The sequence below is a fragment of the Podarcis bocagei genome, assembly GCF_964188305.1.
Source record: "Podarcis bocagei genome assembly, chromosome: 18".
Classification (NCBI taxonomy): domain Eukaryota; kingdom Metazoa; phylum Chordata; class Lepidosauria; order Squamata; family Lacertidae; genus Podarcis; species Podarcis bocagei.
In genome coordinates, this window is record NC_138144.1 from 4199846 (window position 1) to 4223314 (window position 23469).

Below are 23469 nucleotides of genomic sequence, written 5' to 3' on the forward strand. Positions count from 1 at the left end.
AGAGTGTTTGTTGTGGGGGAGGAAGGGAAAGGAGAATGTTAGCCGCTTTGAGACTCCCTAGGGTAGTGATAAAGCGGGGTATCAAATCCAAACTCTTCTTCAAACTCTGCTGTGGCCGTTGATGGGGACATAAGTCGCGCTCAAAAGCTTGCACTGGGTGCCCGTATGCTACCAAGCCAGGCTCAAGGTTCTTGCAGGTGGCACTGTGGTCTAAACCACTGAGCCTCTTGGGCTTGCCGATTGGAAGGTTGGCGGTTCAAATCCCCGCGATGGAGCGAGCTCCCGTTGCTTGGTCCCAGCTCCTGCCAACCTAGCAGTTCGAAAGCACACCAGCGCAAGAAGATAAATAGGTACCGCTGCGGCGAGAAGGTAAACGGCATTTCCGTGCGCTCCTGTTTCCGTCATGGTGTCCTGTTGTGCCAGAAACGGTTTAGTCCTGCTGGCCACATGACCTGGGAAAATCTGTCTGTGAACAAACGCCGGCTCCCTCTGCCTGAAAGTGAGATGAGCGCCACAACCCCATAGTCGCCTTTGACTGGACTACTTTGCGTTTGCCTTTACCAAGGTTCTTGAATTAAGGCCCTTAACAACGTGGGGGTGTATGGGATGTTAGGGAAGGGGGTATACCTCTGGTGGTGGCATACAGTGGTACCTCGGGTTACAGACGCTTCAGGTTACATACGCTTCAGGTTACAGACTCCGCTAACCCAGAAATAGTACCTCGGATTAAGAACTTTGCTTCAGGATGAGAACAGAAATCGTGCAGCGTTGGTGCAGCGGCAGCAGGAGGCCCCATTAGCTAAAGTGGTGCTTCAGGTTAAGAACAGACCTCCAGAACGAATTACCGTATTTTTTGCTCTATAAGACCCACTTTTTCCCTCCTAAAAAGTAAGGGGGAAATGTGTGTCCGTCTTGTGGAACGAATGTAGGCTGCGCAGCTATCCCAGAAGCCAGAAGAGCAAGAGGGATCGCTGCTTTCGCTGCACAGTGATCCCTCTTGCTGTTCTGGCTTCTGAGATTCAGAATATTTTTTTTTCTTGCTTTCCTCCTCCAAAAACTAGCTGCGTCTTGTGGTCTGGTGCGTCTTATAGAGCGGAAAATACAGTAGTCGAAATGAGCTCAGGAGTTCCTTTGACTCACTCGGTTGGGCCAACAAGAAGGGAAGGAGAAGGAGGAAAAGAGGCTGGTGGAATTATCTCAAATGGATGCTTTGCTTGCCAAGGGGAGAGAGACGGCTGGTGTTTAATTGTCCATCGCGAAGACTTTTAAAAAAAATATTATTAAAAAAACAACAACCACTGTGCATTTGACTCCTCTTCCTTGCTTAAAACAGCAATCAGATAGATGATTCGTGTGGTTTGATCTTGGCAGGTCCCCAACTGCCGCTGAGAAACGTGCCAAACTGAGAAACTGCTCCAGTAGGAGCATAACCTTCAAAGCCCTATACGGTCTAGGACCCTCGTACCTACGGGACCGCCTCTCCTGGTATGTCCCACGGAGGACCTTACGGTCTTCAAACAAAAACATCTCGGAGGTCCCAGGCCACAGGGAGGTTAGGCTGGCCTCAACCATAGCCAGGGCTTTTTCGGCTGTGGCCCCGATCTGGTGGAACGCTCTGTCCCAAGAGACCAGGGCCCTGTGGGACTTGACATCTTTCCGCAGGGCCTGCAAGACAGAGCTGTTCCACCAGGCCTTTGGTCAGGGCACAGCCTGACTCCCTCCCTCGGCAATCTTCGCGGAGCTCTGGCCCAATGGTTGCCATCAATTTGATTTGATTTAATTTTATAATGAAATGATTTTAAAATGTTGTGTTATTTTATTGATGTTAGTTGCCCTGAGCCCGGCTTCGGCTGGGGAGGGCGGGATATAAATAAAATTATTATTATTATTATTATTATTATTATTATTATTATTATTATTATTATTATTATTACACCCTCTCCTAACACCCCATACACCCTAGAGAGAAGTGTACTGGGGACAGACTAAAAGACAGAAGGATGTGCAGGGGAGAAAGGGGGAATGATAACAGCCCTCAACCAAATCTGCTTTGTGTAGTTGTTTTTTCTGAAACAGTGCAGCATGGTTGCAAACACCCCTCTCCACTTTTTAAAGTGGAAAAGCTGGGAACTGAACTGGGGACCTTCTGCCTTGTTGTTGTTGTGGTTTGAATTTATATACTGCCCTATACTTGGCGGTCTCAGAGAGGTTCACAGAAAAGCTCACAACGTATATAATCAGAATAAAAACAACCACCCAATATCATCTCCCCAGAAAATAGCCACATTTTAAAAGGGTAAAGGTAAAGGGACCCCTGACCATTAGGTCCAGTCGTGGCCGACTCCGGGGTTGCGGCGCTCATCTCGCTTTATTGGCCGAGGGAGCTGGCATACAGCTTCCGGGTCATGTGGCCAGCAGGACTAAGCCGCTTCTGGCAAACCAGAGCAGCGCACGGAAACGCCGTTTACCTTCCCGCTGGAGCGGTACCTATTGATCTACTTGCACTTTGACGTGCTTTCGAACTGCTAGGTTGGCAGGAGCAGGAATTGAGCAACGGGAGCTCACCCCGTCTCAGGGATTCGAACCGCCGACCTTCTGATCAGCAAGTCCTAGGCTCTGTGGTTTAACCCACAGCACCACTCGCATCCCTGTTGCTGTATGTAGGTTGTATTTTATTTGTTTTTTATCTTATATTTTGGAAATGTACATCCAGGTTTTTTTTCCCTTTAATTTTTTTGGAGGGCCCCAAGAAAGCTATAGTTTGTTTAGCTTATACGTAAATCCGGCACTGGCAGCTTGGAGGGTACGCCCAGCAATGCAGTATGAAGTAGGCAAACAAAGAGGAGTCCCGATGCCCGTTTAGGGTCTCTGCCCCTACTTCTCGCTAGCAGGAAAAACCAGGTAACGAAAGCAGTTCTGTGGGAGACTTCAGGGCGCCCTATTGATTCAGCAAAGATCGCCTCTCTCTCCACCCAGCACAGATCCCTCCATCATTTAATCTGCCCAGAGTATAACAGACTTTTAACCACCAGTTCTGCGTGGAAAATGGCAGATAATGCCAGCTAAAAGCTAATCACCAGCCCCTTGTCGTTTATCAAGCAGTTCATGGCATTATCTCCATCGTTCAGTTTGAACAGTCATCTGACGGCAGGACCTCCTTTGCCTCCCCTGCTACAATTAAGGTCATCTCCTGCCGGAAGGCCACTAAGCTATCAGAGAGTTCTTAGAAAGGGAAGGTACATGAGAACATGATATGATGAGCCCGGGGGCTGGATGAGGCCAAAGGGGTCCTATCTGGCCCCGCAACCTATCCGGACAATGGCCAGCCAGAAGTTCCAGCGGTGGGGAACCCGCAAACAGGATTTGAATACAAGAGCAACTCTCCTCCTCTGTGATTTAAGAAGTGTGATGGCCTCCTGTTATGTACTGAGTTGAATAGGGTCCAAAATGCAGCAGTCTGATTGGTCCTAGAACAATAGGGTCCAAAATGCAGCAGTCTGATTGGTTCTAGAACAATAGGATCCAAAATGCAGCAGTCTGATTGGTCCTAGAACAATAGGGTCCAAAATGCAGCAGTCTGATTGGTCCTAGAACAATAGGATTCAGAATGCAGCAGTCTGATTGGTCCTAGAAGAATGCAGCAGTATGATTGGTCCACAGGAGCCACCCAATCCAGCTCCAGGTGGAATCCACAACCTGATTGGTCTACAGGTGAATCCTGGAATTAGCCAATCACGTGGGGCCCATTGTGTAAATAATGTATATAAAGCAGATACTTTGGGGAGGACTTTCATTCCTCCTCACCACTATGAGCTGAATAAAGAGCATGAAATCCACTCTCGAATCTGAGTATATTTCACCTCCAATTGTGCAGGTTGGAACCATGGACGTTGTGGCTCAACCTCTTTTCAAAGCCATCCAAAGTTGGCGGCCACCGCAATCTTGTTTGGAGCGGGTTCCATACTTTTAACTAAGCACTGAGTGAGCGACAAGAACCCGCCGACAGCATGCAAATCAATCTGGCTAACCTGATTCAACAATGCACACACGCACCCCGCTCACACACAAAAACAAATCTCCCTACAGCCAGGCAAAGACAACCAACCACACCCCAAGCCGCCACCAACCTTTCTCACCACCAAAGAAACACAACAAGCGAATAGTAAGAGAACCAACACAAGTGATTCTAGATTCAGGTAGGTAGCCATGTTGGTCTGACGCAGTCAAAATATATAAGAAAATTAAAAATTGTCCAGTAGCACCTTAGAGACCAACTAAGTTTGTTCTGTATAGTAAAAGCTATGGTTTTCCCAGTAGTGATGTATGGAAGTGAGAGCTGGACCATAAAGAAGGCTGATCGCCAAAGAATGGATGCTTTTGAATTCTGGTGCTGGAGGAGACTCTTGAGAGTCCTATGGACTGCAAGAAGATCAAACCTCTCCATTCTGAAGGAAATCAGCCCTGAGTGCTCAATGGAAGGACAGATCCTGAAGCTGAGGCTCCAAGACTTTGGCCACCTCAGGAGAAGACTCCCAGAAAAGACCCTGATGTTGGGAAAGATGGAGGGCGCAAGGAGAAGGAGACGACAGAGGGCGAGATGTTGGGACAGTGTTCTCGAAGCTACCAGCATGAGTTTGAGCAAACTGCGGGAGGCAGTGGAAGACAGGAGGGCCTGGCGTGCTCTGGTCCAGGGGGTCACGAAGAGGCGGATACGACTAAACGACTAAACAACAACAAACAAACAACAAGTTTGTTCTGAGTATAAGCTTTCATGTGCATGCACACTTCTTCATCATCCTTAGTTGGGCATTTCACACTTTGGGCACACTGCATGGCAGCTTCCTGAACCCCAGCAGGATCCAATCACATGATGATGATGATGATGATGATGATGATGATGATGATGATGATACATTTATACCCCTCCCATCTGGCTGGGTTTCCCCAGCCACTCTGGGCGGTTTCCAACAGAATATTAAAAAATATGATAAAACATCAAACATTAAAAACAGGTCTGCCTTCAGATGTCTTCTAAAAGTCAGGTACTTTCTTATTTACTTGACATATGATGGGAGGGCGTTCCACAGGGTGGGTGCCACCACCGAGAAGGCCCTCTGCCTGGTTCCCTGTAACCTCACAGTGAGGGAACTGCCAGAAGGCCCTCGGAGCTGGACCTCAGTGTCCGGGATGAGCGATGGGGGTGGAGATGCTCCACATATACTGGGCCCAGGCCGTTTGGAGTTTAAAGGTCAGCACCAGCACTTTGAATTGTGCTCGGAAACGTACTGGGAGCTAATGTAGGCCTTTCAGGACTGGTGTTGTATGGTTCCAGCAGCTGCTCCCAGTCACCAGTCTAGCTGCCACATTCTGGATTAGTTGTCATTTCCAAGTCACCTTCAAAGGTAGCCCCACGTAGAGCGCATGGCAGTAGTCCAAGCGAGAGATGACTAGAGCATGCACCACTCTGGCCAGACAGTCTGTGGGCAGAGAGGGTCTCATCCTGCGTACCAGATGGAGCTGGTGGACAGCTGCCCTGAACACAGAATTGACCTGCACCTCCATGGACAACTGTGAGTCCAGAATGACTCCCAGGCTGCGCACCTGGTCCTTCAGGGACATGGTTACCCCATTCAGGACCAGGGAGTCCTCCACACCTGCCCGCCCCCTGTCCCCCAAAAACAGTACTTCTGTCTTGTCAGGATTCAATCTCAATCTGTTAGCCGCCACCATCCTCCAACCGCCTCGCTATCTGATTGCCGTTTTAGCTTGCTTATACTTGCTTGGAACCGCCACTATCAGATTTTCACGTCTCCGTTCCTTCCTGGGGGAGGTGTAGTCCAACGCTAATAAAAGCTGTGAGCTTGAGGGGCTGGACAGTTAAGTGCCAGGCAGTTCCGTAGCTTGAACATAGCAGAACGTCAAGATGTTGAGATTCGGTCGTCCTCTCCTACTTCTACTCCTGTCCTTGTCATGGGCCCAAACAGGTGAGTTAAACAAAAAACAAAGGACCGCCTTTGATGAGCTGTTTTCTGCTGCTCCCTTTCAGGCTAAGCCAGTCTCAATTCCTTCCCTTTGAGATGTTCAGGGTGCAAGTGCCGTTCATTTTTATGTCGCCAGAACGGCACCAGCCGTGTGCAAGAGAGGTAAAGGTAAAGGGACCCCTGACCATTAGGTCCAGTCGTGGCCGACTCTGGGGTTGCGGCGCTCATCTCACTTTATTGGCTGAGGGAGCCGGCGTACAGCTTCCAGGTCATGTGGCCAGCATGACTAAGCCGCCTCTGGCGAACCAGAGCAGCGCACAGAAATGCCGTTTACCTTCCCGCTGGAGCGGTACCTATTGATCTACTTGCACTTTGACGTGCTTTCGAACTGCTAGGTTGGCAGGAGCAGGGACCGAGCAACGGGAGCTCACCCCATTGCGGGGATTCGAACCGCCGACCTTCCGATCCGCAAGTCCTAGGCTCTGTGGTTTAATCCACGCCCCTGTGTGCAAGAGAAGAGAGTGCCAAATTTGCACAGCCAGAGAATGTTCATAAACATATGTTTGTATCCAACCTGAGTCCTAGAGCAGACCCATTCAAATGAATAGGCGTGACTAGAATCGTAGATCTGGAAGGGGATCCCCAACTGAGATTATTTGCAATGGGACTACCCAGAGTAGGACTTAGCTGAATGCCTCTCAGGGTTTACAAGTGGACCTATCGAAATGTACGAGCGTGGCTAAGGTCCTTTTATTTATTTCTGCTCTGAGCAGAAATTGCTTGGAGTCAGCCCTTTAAAAGGGGTGGCAAATAAATTTTAAACGTTCTCCAACTTTGTGGGGTGGACCTCATAAGGCAGCAAGGAGTGGAGCACTCTTGGTGAACTGATCTCTGGGATAGCTCAGTTTGCAAAGCATGAGACTCTTAATCTCAAGGTCGTGGGTTTGAGCCCCACGTTGGGCAAAAGGTTCCTGCCAATGGCTTCAAGTTATAAGAAAGGAGATTCCAACTAAGCAACAGGAAGAACTTTTGATTAATAATAATACTAATAATAATTTATTATTCATACCCTGCCCATCTGCCTGGGTCTCCCCAGCCACCCTGGGCGGCTTCCAACAAAGTATTAAAATACAGTGGTCTATTAAACATTAAAAGCTTCCCTAAACAGGGCTGCCTTCAGATGTCTTCTAAAAGTCTGGTAGTTGTTGTTCTCTTTGACATCTGGTGGGAGGGCGTTCCACAGGGAAGGCCCTCTGTCTGGTTCCCTGTAACCTCACTTCTTGCAGGGAGGGAACCGCCAGAAGGCCCTCAGAGCTGGACCTCAGTGTCCGGGCAGAACGTTGGGGGTGGAGACGCTCCTTCAGCTATACTGGACCGAGGCCAGTATAAGAGTTGTTTGGCAGTGGAACGGTCTCCCTTGGAAGGTGATGCTCTCCTTCCTGGGAGGTTTTTAAGCAGGGGTTGGACGGCCATCTGTCCTGGATGCTTTAGCTGGGATTCCTGCATTGCAGAGGGGGTTGGACTGAATGACCCTTAGGGTCCCTTCCAACTCGACAATTTGATGATTCTGCAATCTATTGACGCTCCTCCTCCATGACGGTGGTGTGAATCGGGTGCGGTCTCCAAGTGGCCTCGAGGCAAGTCCAGACACCTTTCCTTTGAAACTGATCTGACTCACCTAGGGCAACCTTGCTCGTCTCCCCTTCTAAGCCTGCCCACCTCAGTCCCAAGCAGGCAGCTGCAAGCTTAGAGGAGAGAGAAATTTCGGGAGAACTTTCTGTGGCACAGGGACGCGGGTGGCGCTGTGGGTAAAACCTCAGCGCCTAGGGCTTGCCGATCGTATGGTCGGCGGTTCGAATCCCTGCGGCGGGGTGAGCTCCTGTCTTTCGGTCCCAGCTCCTGCCCACCTAGCAGTTTTAAAGCACTCTTAAGTGCAAATAGATAAATAGGTACCACTTTATAGCGGGAAGGTAAACGGCGTTTCCGTGTGCTGCGCTGGTGCCGGTTCGCCAGAGCAGCTTCGTCACACTGGCCACGTGACCCAGAAGTGTCTGCGGACAGCGCTGGCCCCCGGCCTCTTAAGTGAGATGGGCACACAACCCTAGAGTCGGACACGACTGGCCCGTACGGGCAGGGGTACCTTTACCTTTTACCTTCTGTGGCACAGCTGCTTTTAGAATACCGGTAGCCTCGACTCGAAAAGGATATTGTTATTGGGGAAGGTTCAGAAAAGGGTTAGGGTTACGTTCCCCTAGGAAGAAAGGTTGCAGCATTTAGGGCTTTTGTTGTTGTTGTTTAGAGAAAAGGTGAGTAAAGAGGAAGCATGAAGGAAGTTTGTAAAATGATGCATAGAAATAGGAGGTTTTCTCCCCTTCTCTTATAACGCTAGAAGTCGCAGAAGGGCATTCATTGCAGCTGAATGTTGTAAGATACAGGATAGGTAAAGGGAAGTCTTTCATGCAGCAGAATTCTGTGTCCAGGGCAGATGTCTCCCAGCTCCATCTGGTACGCAGGATGAGACCCTCCCTGCCCGCAGACTGTCTCACCAGAGTGGTGCATGCTCTGGTTATCTCCCGCTTGGACTACTGCAATGCGCTCTACGTGGGGCTCCCTTCGAAGGTGACTCGGAAACTACAACTAATCCAGAATGCGGCAGCTAGACTGGTGACTGGGAGCGGTTGCCGAGACCACATAACACCGGTCCTGAAAGACCTACATTGGCTCCCAGGACGTTTCCGAGCACAGTTCAAAGTGTTGGTGCTGACCTTTCAAGACCTAAATGGCCTCGGTCCAGAATACCTGAAGGAGTGTCTCCACCTCCATCGTCCAGCCTGGACACTGAGGTCCAGCTCCGAGAGCCTTCTGGTGGTTCCCTCCCTGCGAGAAGTGAGGTTACAGGGAACCAGGCAGAGGGCCTTCTCGGCCCTCCCATCAGATGTCAAGGAAATAAACTGACTTTTAGAAGACATCTGAAGGCAGCCCTGTTTAGGGAAGTTTTTAATGACTGATGTTTTAATTGTATTTTTAATCTTTTGTTGGAAGCCACCCAGAGTGGCTGGGGAAACCCAGCCAGATGGGTGGGGTATGTATGTATAAATAAGAAGAACAACAACAACAACAACAACAACAACAACAACAACAACAACAACAACAACAACAACAACTTGAGTGGCTTTAAAAGAGAATTAGACTCTGTTAGGCACTAGAGGACAGAAGTGCCTGGCGTGCTCTGGTCCATGGGGTCACGAAGAGTCGGACACGACTAAACAACAAGGCACTAGATGGGCCAGGGAGCCTGATCCAGCAGTTTCATCTCATATTATCATGTTCTACTCAACAGCTTGTCTATAATGGGAAAAATGGAGCTTCCATTTCAAGGAACAGTATACCAGATCTCTTCCCCCTGCCGACCTGGGTGGTGCCCTTAAAACTAGCAAGAGGCAACGGACAGACGCTGACCTCCACTAATAATAATAATAATAATAATAATAATAATAATAATAATAATAATAATAATAATTTATTATTTATACCCCGCCCATCTGGCTGAGTTTCCCCAGCCACTCTGGGCGGCTCCCAATCAAGTGCTAAAAACAGTACAGTGTCAAATATTGAAAACTTCCCTAAACAGGGCTGCCTTCAGATGTCTTTTAAAGAGAAGATAGCTGCTTATTTCCTTCACATCTGAAGGGAGGGCGTTCCACAGGGCGGGCGCCACTACCGAGAAGGCCCTCTGCCTGGTTCCCTGTAACCTCACTTCTCGCAATGAGGGAACTGCCAGAAGGCCCTCGACGCTGGATCCCAGTGTCCGGGCTGAACGATGGAGGTGGAGACGCTCCTTCAGGTATACTGGGCCGTTTAGGGCTTTCAAGGTCAGCACCAACACTTTGAATTGTGCTCGGAAACGTACTGGGAGCCAATGCAGATCTCTCAGGACCGGTGTTATGTGGTCCCGGCGGCCAGTCCCAGTCACCAGTCTAGCTGCTGCATTCTGGATTAATTGCAGTTTCTGGGTCACCTTCAAAGGTAGCCCCACATAGAGCGCATTGCAGTTGTCCAAGCGGGAGATAACTAGACAGTCCACAGGCACGTAGGGTCTCAGCCTGCGTACCAGGTGGAGCTGGTAAACAGCTGCCCTGGACACAGAACTGACCTGCGCCTCCATGGACAGCCGTGAGTCCAAAATGACTCCCAGGCTGCGCACCTGGTCCTTTGGGGGCACAGTTACCCCATTCAGGACCAGGGAATCCCCCACACCCACCCGCCCCCTGTCCCCCAAAAACAGTACTTCTGTCTTGTCAGGATTCAACCTTGTGATTTTTATTTTTATTTTTGCAGCACATTTGCGGAGCCAGATCGTCGGAGGTCAGGAAGCAGTACCCCACTCCAGACCCTACATGGCAACCCTCAAAATGGGCGGGGGCTATGGCTGTGGCGGGTTCCTGGTGGACCCCCAGTGGGTAATGACGGCCGCGCACTGCATGAGGTACGTCTCACTATTCCCTAGTGGTTGCCAGGGTCCAAGCTAATGGTCGGAGGCTGGTCTTCTGTACAGGTGCTGGCAATGTCTTTGTAGCCAGCTGGGGAAGTGAAAAATGCGGAAGCAAATGAGCTTTGCAAGGTGAAGTCTCTCCCTCTCTCTCCCTTCTCCCCGCTGCTGCAACCACCCGCTCTTTGCAAGCAGAACTGCGGTTGTCAATATTGCACATATGGAAGCAATAGGATGAATAAAAGCGGGCGGCGCTTATGGAATCAAAAATTTCCCACTCCAAAAATGCGGTTTCAAAGCTTTGCTAGCAGAACTCGTTGCAAAACAGACCCAAAACAATTAACATTGCATCCGAATAGTCGTGTGAAATCATATGCTTGTCCAGGCCTAGGTTCAGCATCTTAGAAACATTAAATAACTTCGGCCAGAGCTGTAAGCAAAGCTCTCACAGGCTCCATTCCAGCCAAAGCTGTTCTCTCGTGGAGAGAAAACATTAGGACACATGCTTTCTTCTACGGTGCTTGAGAACAAAGACCAACTCCCTCCAAATGGAGATTTGCAGCTGAATACCTTTCCCATGTGACCTAAAGTTATACACCTCTGGGACAAAGCAGCAGAGATGCCGTCTTAGTTCATTACCAACATACAGGTATTAGGCAAACTGGTGTAGAAATCTGAAGAGGTGAATTTAAGACTGGGGAAATGGACAGATTCCCCCATCCTGCCTGTCACCAAGAGAGAACGATAGCTGAGGGTTGATTCACAGTTCACTAACCCTTATCAATGCACACTGGTGCCCTTGTTTTCCAGCGAGATGACCGTGGTTTTGGGGGCACACGACCGCTCCGCCATCGAGAACACTCAACAGGTGATCGGCGTTGAGTCGTACCACATGCACCCGGAATATAATCGTGTAACGGTTTCAAACGATATCCTTTTGCTCAAGGTAAGTTGCTCCAGGCTCCCTCTTCCATTCTCAGCACCCTCAAAGCCAGTGGCCTTGGTGGATAAATCTGAAATACATAAATAAAATAACAATTAAACAAAAAAAGGCAGTGACCTCAAGGAGGAAGGGGCAAGTCCTAGGTTCTGTGGTTTAACCCACAGCGCCACCTGCGTCCCTTTTTGCTTCTTACTCTGCCAAAATTATCAGTCTGTCAGATTCTCTTCAGCTGTCAAATTTTATCCTCTTCCCCCCCAAAAGGAAACTTGACACAACTGTTTCATACACACACACACACACACACATATACACAAAAGAAGGAAACCGTTTCAAAAATCCAAGTCAAATTGTTGCTAAATCTCCATGCCTGTAAATGCCTCTTTATCTCCCATTCACAAAAACGTCCCTCGCAGAACCTGTCCACAGAAATCGGAAGCTGACTTCCTTTTTGGCTTCCGTTTTGCCAAATCAGTCAATTAAAACCTGGTTTCTCTTCTTAAAAACTTTACTTGGTTTTCACCAATTCGCTGCTTCTGGTGACGGTGTGTGGCTTCGGCAATAGGGTGCAGTGGAGCCCGGGGATTGGTGGGGATGAGTTTTCAGCTTGTGTGTTATCTTATTTTAAGAGGGAAACAAAGGGGAAATTGACCTGGAAGAATCCAGCTCGCCGTTCTCTGCGCCCATCTGTCGTGCCACAGCTGAGTCACCCACTGGACTTATTTATTCTGATTATTGAATTTATATACCGCCCTATACCCAGAGGTCTCTGGGCAGTTCACAGAATAAAATCAAGATATAAAACCACAAAATACCTAATAAAAATAAAAACAACAACCTAATAGCCCCCCCCAAAAAAAACACACATTTTAAAAGGGGATAAGATGTAAATCGGAACAACCAAAGGAACGTTTTTGCCTGGCGCCTAAAGGTGTGTAATGAAGGCACCAGGCAAACTTCCCTGGGGAGAGCATTCTACAGACGGGGAGCCACCACAGAAAAGGCCCCGCTCTCGTGTTGCCACCCTCTGGATCTCTCCAGGAGGGGACACATGAAGAAGGGCCTCAGAGGATGATCTCAGGGTCCGGGTAGGTCCATATGGAAAGAGGCAGTCCTTGAGGTATTGCAGTCCTGAGCCATTTATAGGTCAAAACCAGCACTTCAAACTGGGCCCAGAAACTCATTGGTAGCCAGTGCAGTCAGACCAGGATTGGTGTAATGTGCTCAAACAGGGTAAAAGGGAAGGGTAGGGTAAAGAAAGAGAGAGAAATCACACGGGCAGGAGGGACACTGGTAGAGATGGGAGAGAGGGAAGAGCTGAGCTCAGCGCTCGCCTTAGCAGAGGAGGAGAAAGTGAGAAATAAGGGACAAATAAGGGATAAGCGTTTTCCCTTGAGATAAAGGACAATCCCTTATTATAAAGGACAGGTAAAAAGGAAAAGGTGAAAGGACCCCTGACTATAAGGTCCAGTCGTGACCGACTCTGGGGTTGCGGCGCTCATCTCGCTTTACTGGCCGAGGGAGCCGGCGTACAGCTTCCGAGTCATGTGGCCAGCATGACTGAGCCACTTCTGGCGAACCAGAGCAGCGCACGGAAATGCCGTTTACCTTCCCGCCGGAGCGGTACCTAATTATCTACTTGCACTTTGAGGTGCTTTCGAACTGCTAGGTTGGCAGGAGCAGGGACTGAGCAATGGGAGCTCACCCCATGGCGGGGATTCGAACCGCCAACCTTCTGATCGGCAAGTCCTAGGCTCTGTGGTTTAACCCACAGCGCCACCCGTGTCCCAGGAGGAGGAGGAGAAAGTGAGAAATAAGGGACAAATAAGGGATAAGCGTTTTCCCTTGAGATAAAGGACAATCCCTTATTATAAAGGACAGGTGCAACCCTAATTCCAGATAAAAAAATTCCTTCCAGTAGCACCTTAAAGACCAACTAAGTTAGTTTTTGGTATGAGCTTTCGTGTGCATGCACACTTCTTCAGATGCACACAAAAGCTCATACCAAGAACTAACTTAGTTGGTCTTTAAGGTGCTACTGGAAGGAATTTTTTTATTTTGACTATGGCAGACCAACACGGCTACCTACCTGTAACCTAATTCCAGAGTAGACTTCAGATTGCAAAGGGAGGTTTGGATAACCCTCCTGCATCTCTCGATTCCTTCCTGCAGCTGGTCCACAAGGCTACTCTGAACAAATACGTCCAGATGATTCCCCTGCCCAAATCTAGCAGCGACCTCCCTGAGGGGACACCCTGCAGCCTGGCAGGTTGGGGCCTGATTGATGACTACCAGGACACAGAGAGGCTGTTTGAGACCAATGTCACCATCTACAGCCGAAGGAAGTGCATGAAGATCTACCCGCAGCTCAACGATGCGATGATCTGTGCCGGCAGCCACAATGATCTTCGGGATACAAGCCAGGTGAGGGGGAGGTCAGGGATGGAGGAATCTGTGGCCCCCCCCCCAGCTGGACTCCAACTCCCATCAGCCAATGCTCAGGAACCATGGGAAAGTTTTGAACCACCCTTGGGAGTCAGACCAGTAACATAATAGTAACAGCAACAGCAACAACTTACCGTAATATTTATAGTTCACCCATCTGCCTGGGTTTCCCCAGCCGCTGTGGGCGGCTCCCAACAGAATATTAAAAACACGATAAAAGATCGCACATCAAAAACGTCCCTAAACGGGGCTGCCTTCAGATGTCTTCTTAAAGTCAGACAGTTGTTTATCTCCTTGACATCTGATGGGAGGGCATTCCACGGAGTGGGTGCCACCACCGAGAAGGCCCTCTGCCTGGTTCCCTGTAACCTCACTTCTTGCAGGGAAGGAACTGCCAGAAGGCCCTTGGAGATGGACCTCAGTGTCCAGGCTGGACAATGGGAGTGGAGACACTCCTGAAGGTATACTGGGTTTTAAAAAACCCTTGCCCTATACAGGATTGCCTTCAGGTGGCTTGGGGGTTCAATAACAACTCCATACCCTCCAATATTTTTCCAATGTAAATAATAATAATAATTTATTTATACCCCATTCATCTGGCTGGGTTTCCCCATTCAATCTGAGTGGCTCTCAACAGAATATTAAAACCACGATAAAAGATCACACATCAAAAAAACTTCCCTGAACAGGGCTGCCTTCAGATGTCTTATTAAAGTCAGACAGTTGTTTATCTCCCTGTCATCTGATGGGAGGGCGTTCCACAGGGCGGGTGCCACCACCGAGAAGGCCCTCTGCCTGGTTCCCTGCAACCTCGCTTCTCGCAGGGAGGGAACTGCCAGAAGGCCCTTGGAGCTGGACCTCAGTGTCTGGGCTGAACGATGGGGGTGGAGACGCTCCTTCAGGTGCGTCCTAAGGAAAAGTGGGGCATTCAGGGATCATATCAGAAACTGGGACGGCATCTCTAAATCAGGGACGTCCCTGGAAAATAGGGACACTTGGAGGGGCCACACTGAGCTGGACTGTAGAACTTCCTTCCAACCCTCAGATGCACTGGTTCTAACTGGAGCCAGAGGCCCAGATCTTTGCAATTGAATGGTGCCGTTTGAGAAGAAGAAGAGGAGGAGGAGGAGTTTGGATTTGATATCCTGCTTTATCACTACCTGAAGGAGTCTCAAAGCAGCTAACATTCTCCTTTCCCTTCCTCCCCCACAACAAACACTCTGTGAGGTGAGTGGGGCTGAGAGACTTCAGAGAAGTGTGACTGGCCCAAGGTCACCCAGCAGCTGCATGTGGAGGAGCGGGGAAGCGAACCCGGTTCACCAGATTACGAGTCCACCGCTCTTAACTAAACCGCTGGCTTGGTTTGAGGAGCTTGTAGCGGTGAGGATGTTTGCTTTTCTCCCCCCAGGGTGATTCCGGAGGCCCCATGGTGTGCAAAGGCGTGGCACAAGGAATCGTCTCGTTTGGTAACTCATACCCTCCTGGAGTTTACTCTCGCATCGCCAATTTCCTGCCCTGGATCAAGAAAACCATGGAATCCTGAAGAGAAGAAGCAACAGGCAGCAGCACCCTTCGCTCTATAAAAAAAAATAACCTTCTGCATGCTTAATAACCTTTTGCCTTTCGTTCTGCAATCCCACCCACCCGCAACCTATTGAAGCAAGTGGGTCCATGGGGTCTTCAATTCGCAAGTGCATTTGTGTGATTTGCGGCAATTCCCAGAGAAGTTGAACAGTCGACCCATCTCTCCAGGAATTCTGGGAAGCATAGTTCTATGGGGGGTGGAATATGGGCATCGTAACAACTCTCAGCACCCTTAGCAAGCTACAACTCCCAAGATTCTTATGGGAGGAAGCCACCATGGCTGTCTAAAGCAGTATAATGCTTGAGATCTCTATGCACAGTATTGTATGATTTCAGTGGATCTGCCCCAAGTCCGCTGTGGTTGGTTATATGCCTAAGGGGGCAGGACGGCCAAACGGGGAGAGGAAAAGAAGTTGGGAGGGAGGGTGAAAACTGGAATCAGCTCCTTCTTCTGTTGCATTCTCTCAAACGTATATTATCCAGTAAAGCAAAATGGCTGAGCATTAATCTTGTACTTTTTTTCCTTGGTTCTCCGAAAATGTCGTGAAAACGCCCGGGGGTGTGGGGTTGAATATCACAAGTGCCGTTGTTCAGGTGTGTGTGTTGCATTGCAATAATAAAATGAAATGCTGGGGTGAATTCATAGAGTTAGAAGGGACCCTCTAGTCCAACCCCCGCAATTCAGGAATCTCAACTAAAGCACCCGCGACAAATCATCAGCCAGCTTCTGTCGTCTTGCTTTGTTCATTCGCCACGAATTGTTGAGCCCGTTCCACTTATCGGGTCTTTCCTTTTCGTGATTTTGAGGCTCTTTCCTTCCTGGGTGACGGCAAGAGGCTGGCACAACAATTAGAGACTGCTGGCGAAGCAAAGAATTGGAAGGAGAGTGAAGCTGGTAAAATGTGTGCTGGACGAGGTAACTGTTAGGTGGATTTGTACAGTGGTGCCTCACAAGACGAAAAGAATCCGTTCTGTGATTCTCTTCGTCTAGCGGTTTTTTCGTCTTGCGAAGCAAGCCCATTGACGGATTAGCGGATTAGCACTATTAGCGGCTTTTAGCAGCTTATCTGCTGATCGGATCAGCTGATAAGCGGCTTAGGGGCTTAGAAAAAGGGGGGGGAAACCAGCAGGAACTCGCAAGACATTGTCGTCTTGCGAAGCAAGCCCATAGGAGATTCGTTTTGCGAAGCACCTCCAAAACGGAATACTCTTTTGTCTAGCGAGTTTTCCGTCTTGCGAGGCATTCGTCTTGCGGGGCACCACTGTAACTGGTTGATTGACGGAACCCAAACAGCACTCATTAATGGTTGTTAGTATAATTTGTATTATTAATTAAGTTTGCATTTCATGAATACCTGTAGACCTCAGGGGCGGTTGACGACATAAAATTACAATATAAAAAAAACACAAAATGCATAATAATAATAGGAACAAAAACAAGCAAGTAATCCTGTTCTTCCACATCACATTTATAAGGGCACCAGATATCAGTCGGACAAAGAACTGGTTGCTCATAATCCTGGGAGGGAAAGTGACAAGGGGGGTGCCGAAGAGGACTGCATTCCTCCACCTTATTTGCAACCCCCCCACCCCATCTCTTCTTCCTTGTTTTGCAAACTTGCACCAAAAAATGTGCCCGGGGTCAATGCCCCAGCAGCCCCCCCTCACCCTACCCCTGCAACACTCCCCCCCCAAAAAAAAACCACAAACACAATTTATTGACGACACCTGCTACTATTACCAATATAAGCTGCCACCCTGGGTCGCTTAGAGCAAATTATAAATCCACAGTAAAATAGCACGTATTAAAAGCTTCTGACTTCTATATGTCTTCTAAAAGTCATGTAGTTGTTTACTTCCTTGACATCTGGTGGGAGGGCGTTCCACAGGGTGGGCGCCACCACCGAGAAGGCCCTCTGCCTGGTTCCCTGTAACCTCACTTCTTGCAGAGAGGGAACCACTAGAAGGCCCTCAAAGCTGGACCCCAGTATCCGGGTTGAGCAATGTGGATGGAGATGCTCTTTCAGGTATACAGGGTTGAAGCCGTTTAGGGCTTTAAAGGTCAGCATCAGCACTTTGAATTGTGCTTGGAAACATACTGGGAGCCAGTGTGGGCCTTTCAGGACCGGTGTTATATGGTCTCAGTGGCCGCTCCCAATCACCAGTCTGGTAGCCGCATTCTGGATCAATTGTAGTTTTCAAGTCACCTTCAAAAGTAGCCCCACGTAGAGCGCATGGCAGGAGTCCAAGCGGGAGATAACCAGAGCATGCACCACTCTGGCCAGACAGTCTGTGGGCAGGGAGGGTCTCAGCCGGCGTACCAGATGCAGCCACCCTGGACATAGAATTAAGCTGCGCTTCCATGGACAGCTGTGAGTCCAAAATGACTCCCATGCTGCACACCTGGTCCTTCAGGGGCACAGTGACTCCATTCAGGACCAGGGAGTCCCCCACATCTACCCTTGTCCCCCAAAACAGTATCTCTGTCTTGTCAGGATTCAACCTCAATTCACCTACCATCTGTATTAATTTAGCCAAGCCTACCTGACAGGACACGGGTGGCGCTGTGGGTTAAACCACAGAGCCTAGGACTTGCCGATCAGGAGGTCGGCGGTTCGAATCCCCGCGACGGGGTGAGCTCCCCTTGCTCGGTCCCAGCTCCTGCCAACCTAGCAGTTCAAAAGCACATCAAAGTGCAAGTAGATCAATAGGTACCGCTCCGGCGGGAAGGTAAACAGTGTTTCCGTGCGCTGCTCTGGTTCGCCAGAAGCAGCTTAGTCCTGCTGGCCACATGACCCGGAAGCTGTACGCCGGCTCCCTCGGCCAATAAAGCGAGATGAGCACCGCAACCCCAGAGTCAGTCACAAGTGGACCTAATGGTCAGGGGTCCCTTTACCTTTACCTGACAGGACTATGGCAAATATTCCAGCTTCTGCCTTCTGGAAGAAGGTATAGGGTTATAAAGTCCAGGACTAGCCGCCTGAGAAACAGTTTCTATGCAAATGCAATTCTGGTTCTAAACACAGCATAAGGGGTCTCTATAGTATAGTGTATTTTAAAATGGGGTTTCAGAGTTTTTAGGGGGGGTTGAATGTTTTATGTAGTTTTTCAATTTCATTGTTCTGCATGGGTCAATGACAATAAAGATATCGTATATCGTAAAAGGAGGAAAGGGAGGAAAGCGTACACGAAATCGAACTTGCTGGAGAAGCAAGATACAGATATACGTTGCATAGCACATACTCTGGAATGAAAGCTCAGAGTGTTTTGGCCCCAACATGCATGGGCTCTAAAACTTGTACCCCCTGTATATTGTGCTCTAATATCAACTGGACAGACGATGACTTATGAGGAACGGCTAAGGGAGCTGGGCATGTTTAGCCTGGAGAAGAGGAGGTTAAGGGGTGATATGATAGCCATGTTCAAACATATAAAAGGATGTCACATAGAGGAGGGAGAAAGGTTGTTTTCTGCTGCTCCAGAGAAGCGGACACGGAGCAATGGATCCAAACTACAAGAAAGAAGATTCCACCTAAACATTAGGAAGAACTTCCTGACAGTAAGAGCTGTTCGACAGTGGAATTTGCTGCCAAGGAGTGTGGTGGAGTCTCCTACTTTGGAGGTCTTTAAGCAGAGGCTTGACAACCATATGCCAGGAGTGCTCTGATGGTGTTTCCTGCTTGGCAGGGGGTTGGACTCGATGGCCCTTGTGGTCTCTTCCAACTCTATGATCCTATGATTCTATGATTCTATGACTTTTCCTAATTAGATTGTCTCTGCTGTTGAGATGGGGCCTCAAGATAATAATGTAACATTTGGGGAGAAAGATGCAGCCGAGGAGACCAGCCCCGGAGGCCAAGATGGAGAAGATCTCCACAGCCACCATGAGCTTCCCCTTGGTGCTCAGGTAAGCTGTCTCCAAAATATTGGAGCCTCAGCTTCAGGATCTGTCCTTCCAGTGAGCACTCAGGGCTGATTTCCTTCAGAATGGAGAGGTTTGTTCTTCTTGCAGTCCATGGGACTCTGAAGAGTCTCCTCCAGCACCAGAATTCAAAAGCATCCATTCTTCGGCCTTCTTTATGGTCCAGCTCTCACTTCCATACATCAGTACTGGGGAAACCATAGCTTTTACTATACGGACTTTTGTTGGCAAAGTGATATCTCTACTTTTTAAGATGCTGTCTAGGTTTGTCGTTTTGCTGTCTAGGAGAGATTGTAGTGGAATGTAATGAAAGTTCAGCGACCATGTTTAACACTGTTTTGGGTTACATTGGTCTCCTGGCTCTCATCAGCTTCACAGTGGCTTTCCTAGCTAGGAAATTGCCTGACAGCTTTAATGAGGCCAAGTTTATCACCTTCAGCATGTTGGTCTTTTGCAGTGTCTGGGTCTCCTTTGTCCCAACTTACCTGAGTACGAAGGAGAAGTTCATGGTGGCTGTGGAGATCTTCTTCATCTTGGCCTCCAGGGCTGGTCTCCTGGGCTGCATCTTTGCCTCCCAAATGCTTCATTATTCTTCTGAGGCCCCAGCAAAACAGCAGAGATCATCTAACGAGGAAAATAAGTGCAGAAAACTAAGTCTATTAAATATTATTTTTCGATCTGAATTCCTCTGATCTGCTGATCAAATTTTTACTGATTTTTTTTAACAGATTGTTTTCAAATATAATTTTCTCCTACAACAGTCTGCTGAAATTATAAACACAAATGGAACCAATAATAGAATTTTTTTACTGTAGAGTATTCCTTTTCAGAGACTTCTTCCTGGATACATGCACACAGCATGTTCTCATTCCATGCAGCAGCAAAGGAGAACACACATGGAATATTCTTGGGTATAAAATACAGAATATAGTTTCAAGCATCCAGTCTGAGCACATAATTCTTGGCCTGTTACATGGTGCGGAGAGAAAGGGAGAGAAGCTTCACTTCCTCCCTTACCAGAGGTGAGGGGGTGTGGCCTGAGTCTAGGAATACAACTCTATGGCTGTAACCCCTTCATGTACTAACTAGCATGCAAAATTACCGTAGAAAATGGGGGGCGATTGTATCCGTGTATAAGACGTCCCACAATTTTGAACACACACACATATATATATAATTAAATTTTATTGAACAAGAAAAACCTTAAATACAATACTGACATACAATGAATTGTAGAGATTGTAAAGAGTATAAATAGAAAAAAGAACAGAAGAAAAAGGAGAAGAAAAAGAGATGAGCGTGTGAATAGAAAAAGAACATAATTCTATCTGATGTGCAAATCAGCGAAGAAACGTCCGACGAAGCCCATTGTACTGATTTACAATTAAACTATTATTTACACAGTTACATAAAGTTGTTTTTCTTTGACTTAATTTGACATTTTCCAACAAATATTTTCTATTGCATGGCTCATTCAGTATGTATCTGCCAGGAAGTTTTTATTGCCACAGTACCCTTTGAGATATTCCTTAATTATTATCCATTCCTCATTAACTTCTTGTGTTGAGTTTCCTCTCACTGTTCCCCTTCTCCTTGCTAATTGTAAGTACTCGATTAATTTGGCTTGCCACTCAATCTTTGAACGGATGCTTTCGCTCTTCCAATTTCTTGGTATTAGAATCCTTGCTGCAGTTGATGCAGCTAAACGTCTTTTTAATTTTAACTGTCATAAGTCCTAATAGAAATGCCTCAGGTTTTTTAGGGAATGGGATCTTAGAATGATATCCCAAAAATCTTTGATCCTTTCACACTCATACCTCGCGTTACAGACGCTTCAGGTTGCGTTTTTTTTGGGTTGCGGACCGCCGAAACCCAGAAGTACAGTGGTGCCTCGCAAGACGAAAAGAATCCGTTCTGTGATTCTCTTCGTCTAGCGGTTTTTTCGTCTTGCGAAGCAAGCCCATTGACGGATTAGCGGTATTAGCGGCTTATCTGCTGATCGGATCAGCTGATAAGCGGCTTAGCGGCTTAGAAAAAGGGGGGGAGGGAAAAACCCCAGCAGGAACTCACAAGACATTGTCGTCTTGCGAAGCAAGCCCATAGGAGATTCGTTTTGCGAAGCACCTCCAAAACGGAAAACTCTTTCGTCTAGCAAGTTTTCCGTCTTGCGAGGCATTCGTCTTGCGGGGCACCACTGTACTGGAACGGGTTACTTCTGGGTTTCGGCGGCCGTGCATGCGCAGAAACGCTAATTTGCACTTTGCGCATGTGCAGAAGCGCCGAATCGCAATCCACGTGTGGACAGATGCGGGTTGCAAATGTGCATCCCGCACAGATCATGTCTGCAACCCGACCGTCCACTCTAAATATATAAGCTGTTGCTCAGGGGGGACGAGAACTTTCTGAGAGGAGCACCCCTCAGAGCCAATGGGAGAATGCGCCAGAGGCAGAGAGCCAATCAGAACACAGGTCTCCCAAAGTCCCGGCCTCCGTGCGCTGAGGAGAAAGAGACAATTCTGATGGAATATGGCTTTTCCCCTCAGGAGAATGCCAGAGTTGTGGGTAGACTAAGGAGATCGAATATTCAAATTGAGAACCATATGTCCAGTTCAGTTTAAGTGAGATAAAGACATTACTGCAAAAAATAATCATAATAGTGAACCAATGATGTCCAGTTTAAGTGAGATAAAGACATTACTGCAAAAAATAATCATAATAGTGAACCAATGATGTCCAGTTTAAGTGAGATAAAGACATTACTGCAAAAAATAATCATAATAGTGAACCAATGATGTCCAGTTTAAGTGAGATAAAGACATCACTGCAAAAAATAATCATAAGTTTCATTTTTAAGTATATTTGAAAGAGTTGCACCACACAGGACTCGTTTCCCTTCTTTCAATAACCCCCCTCCTTAAGATGGTGAGGGAAAATGTCTGAAATCCTCTTTTTTTAATAAAAAAAAAGTCCCTTTCAGATGAGAAAGGCATTCTGCTCATGCTAAGATAGGATGTGTCGCCTTTTAGTAATTTTGTTTGTCATTTTCCCTCTTTCAATAACTCCCCTCCTTAAAATCGCGAGGTGAAATTTATTAAAACCTTTTTTTAAAAAAAGTCTTTCAAATGGGAAAGGCATTCTGCTCATTCTGAGATAGCCTTTTAATACTTTTGTTTGTCGTTTCTCCTCTTTTAATAACCCCCCCTCCATAAAAATGGTGAGGTAAAATGTGGAACTTAACATTTGTGGCTATTGAAATTCATCTTGTTTGTTTTGGCCCAGATCTCCCAATATGCAATTAATAATAATAATAATAATAATAATATATTTATACCCCGCCCATCTGGCTGAGTTTCCCCAGCCACTCTGGGCGGCTCCCAATCAAGTATTAAAAACAATAAAGGTGAAAAATGTGGATATTCGGGGTGGAATATTTTATTTCAGCAACAATGTAGATTGGCCTTTTATTCTGGGGGAGATTGGATGCTTTTTAGACTGCATGAGAAAAAGGCTCATTCTTTTGGTAGCAAAATACAGGGATCTTATTTAGTCAAGATGGGCATAAAAATTACTAATTCCTATGATATCCTTTGCAGTGTTTTCCCCCCAGCACCTTTCCGCACTCCAGTTGGAGCCAAATAAAACATAATTTTCAGGCACAATATGCAACAATGTTGGAAGTTTTTAGTGAAGTGTTCCTGTTAAAATATTTTCAACACTGATAACAACATTTCAAAAGCCGTTTCTCAGACTTGAAAAGAGAACAGTCAACCACCATCTTTGATGAATTTGCTTCAGCTGAAAAGCTACGATAAGGCACTGCCTCTTCTGTGGAGGGGTAGAAAATAAATACATATAAATCCGTCGTCGTACATAAATGTCAGTTCTCAAAATAAACATCTGCCTCAATATAGAACTTCTCACAACTATTTTATTAAAACATCATCATCATCCTGTTTTCTGCACAGCATAAAATGCATAACCGCTATTTTAACGAGCCTTTTAAAGTCTTTTAAAAGTATGAAATCCGGATCATCAGTCGTTTAGTCATTTAGTCGTGTCTGCCTCTTCATGACCCCCTGGACCAGAGCACGCCAGGCACCCCTGTCTT

General features: G+C 47.5%; 1 protein-coding gene across 1 annotated transcript; it reads left to right on the plus strand.

Annotated features, from left to right (window-relative positions):
* Nucleotides 1-5822: 5822 nt before the first annotated feature.
* LOC308577662 (mast cell protease 1A-like) lies at nucleotides 5823-15946 on the plus strand. The gene is made up of 5 exons (XM_081178048.1): nucleotides 5823-5984; nucleotides 10320-10467; nucleotides 11281-11416; nucleotides 13583-13834; nucleotides 15264-15946. Exons 1-5 carry the CDS (start codon nucleotides 5924-5926, stop codon nucleotides 15396-15398), a joined length of 732 nt encoding a protein of 243 aa, XP_081034174.1. The 5' UTR covers nucleotides 5823-5923; the 3' UTR covers nucleotides 15399-15946.
* The last annotated feature ends 7523 nt before the right edge of the window (nucleotides 15947-23469 follow it).

Coding starts and splice junctions, on each gene's coding strand:
- LOC308577662 (XM_081178048.1), top strand. CDS start 5,924: ATGTTGAGATTCGGTCGTCCTCTCCTACTTCTACTCCTGTCCTTGTCA. Junction 11,417..13,582: donor ACGATATCCTTTTGCTCAAG/GTAAGTTGCTCC, acceptor TCCTTCCTGCAG/CTGGTCCACAAGGCTACTCT. Junction 13,835..15,263: donor ATCTTCGGGATACAAGCCAG/GTGAGGGGGAGG, acceptor TTCTCCCCCCAG/GGTGATTCCGGAGGCCCCAT.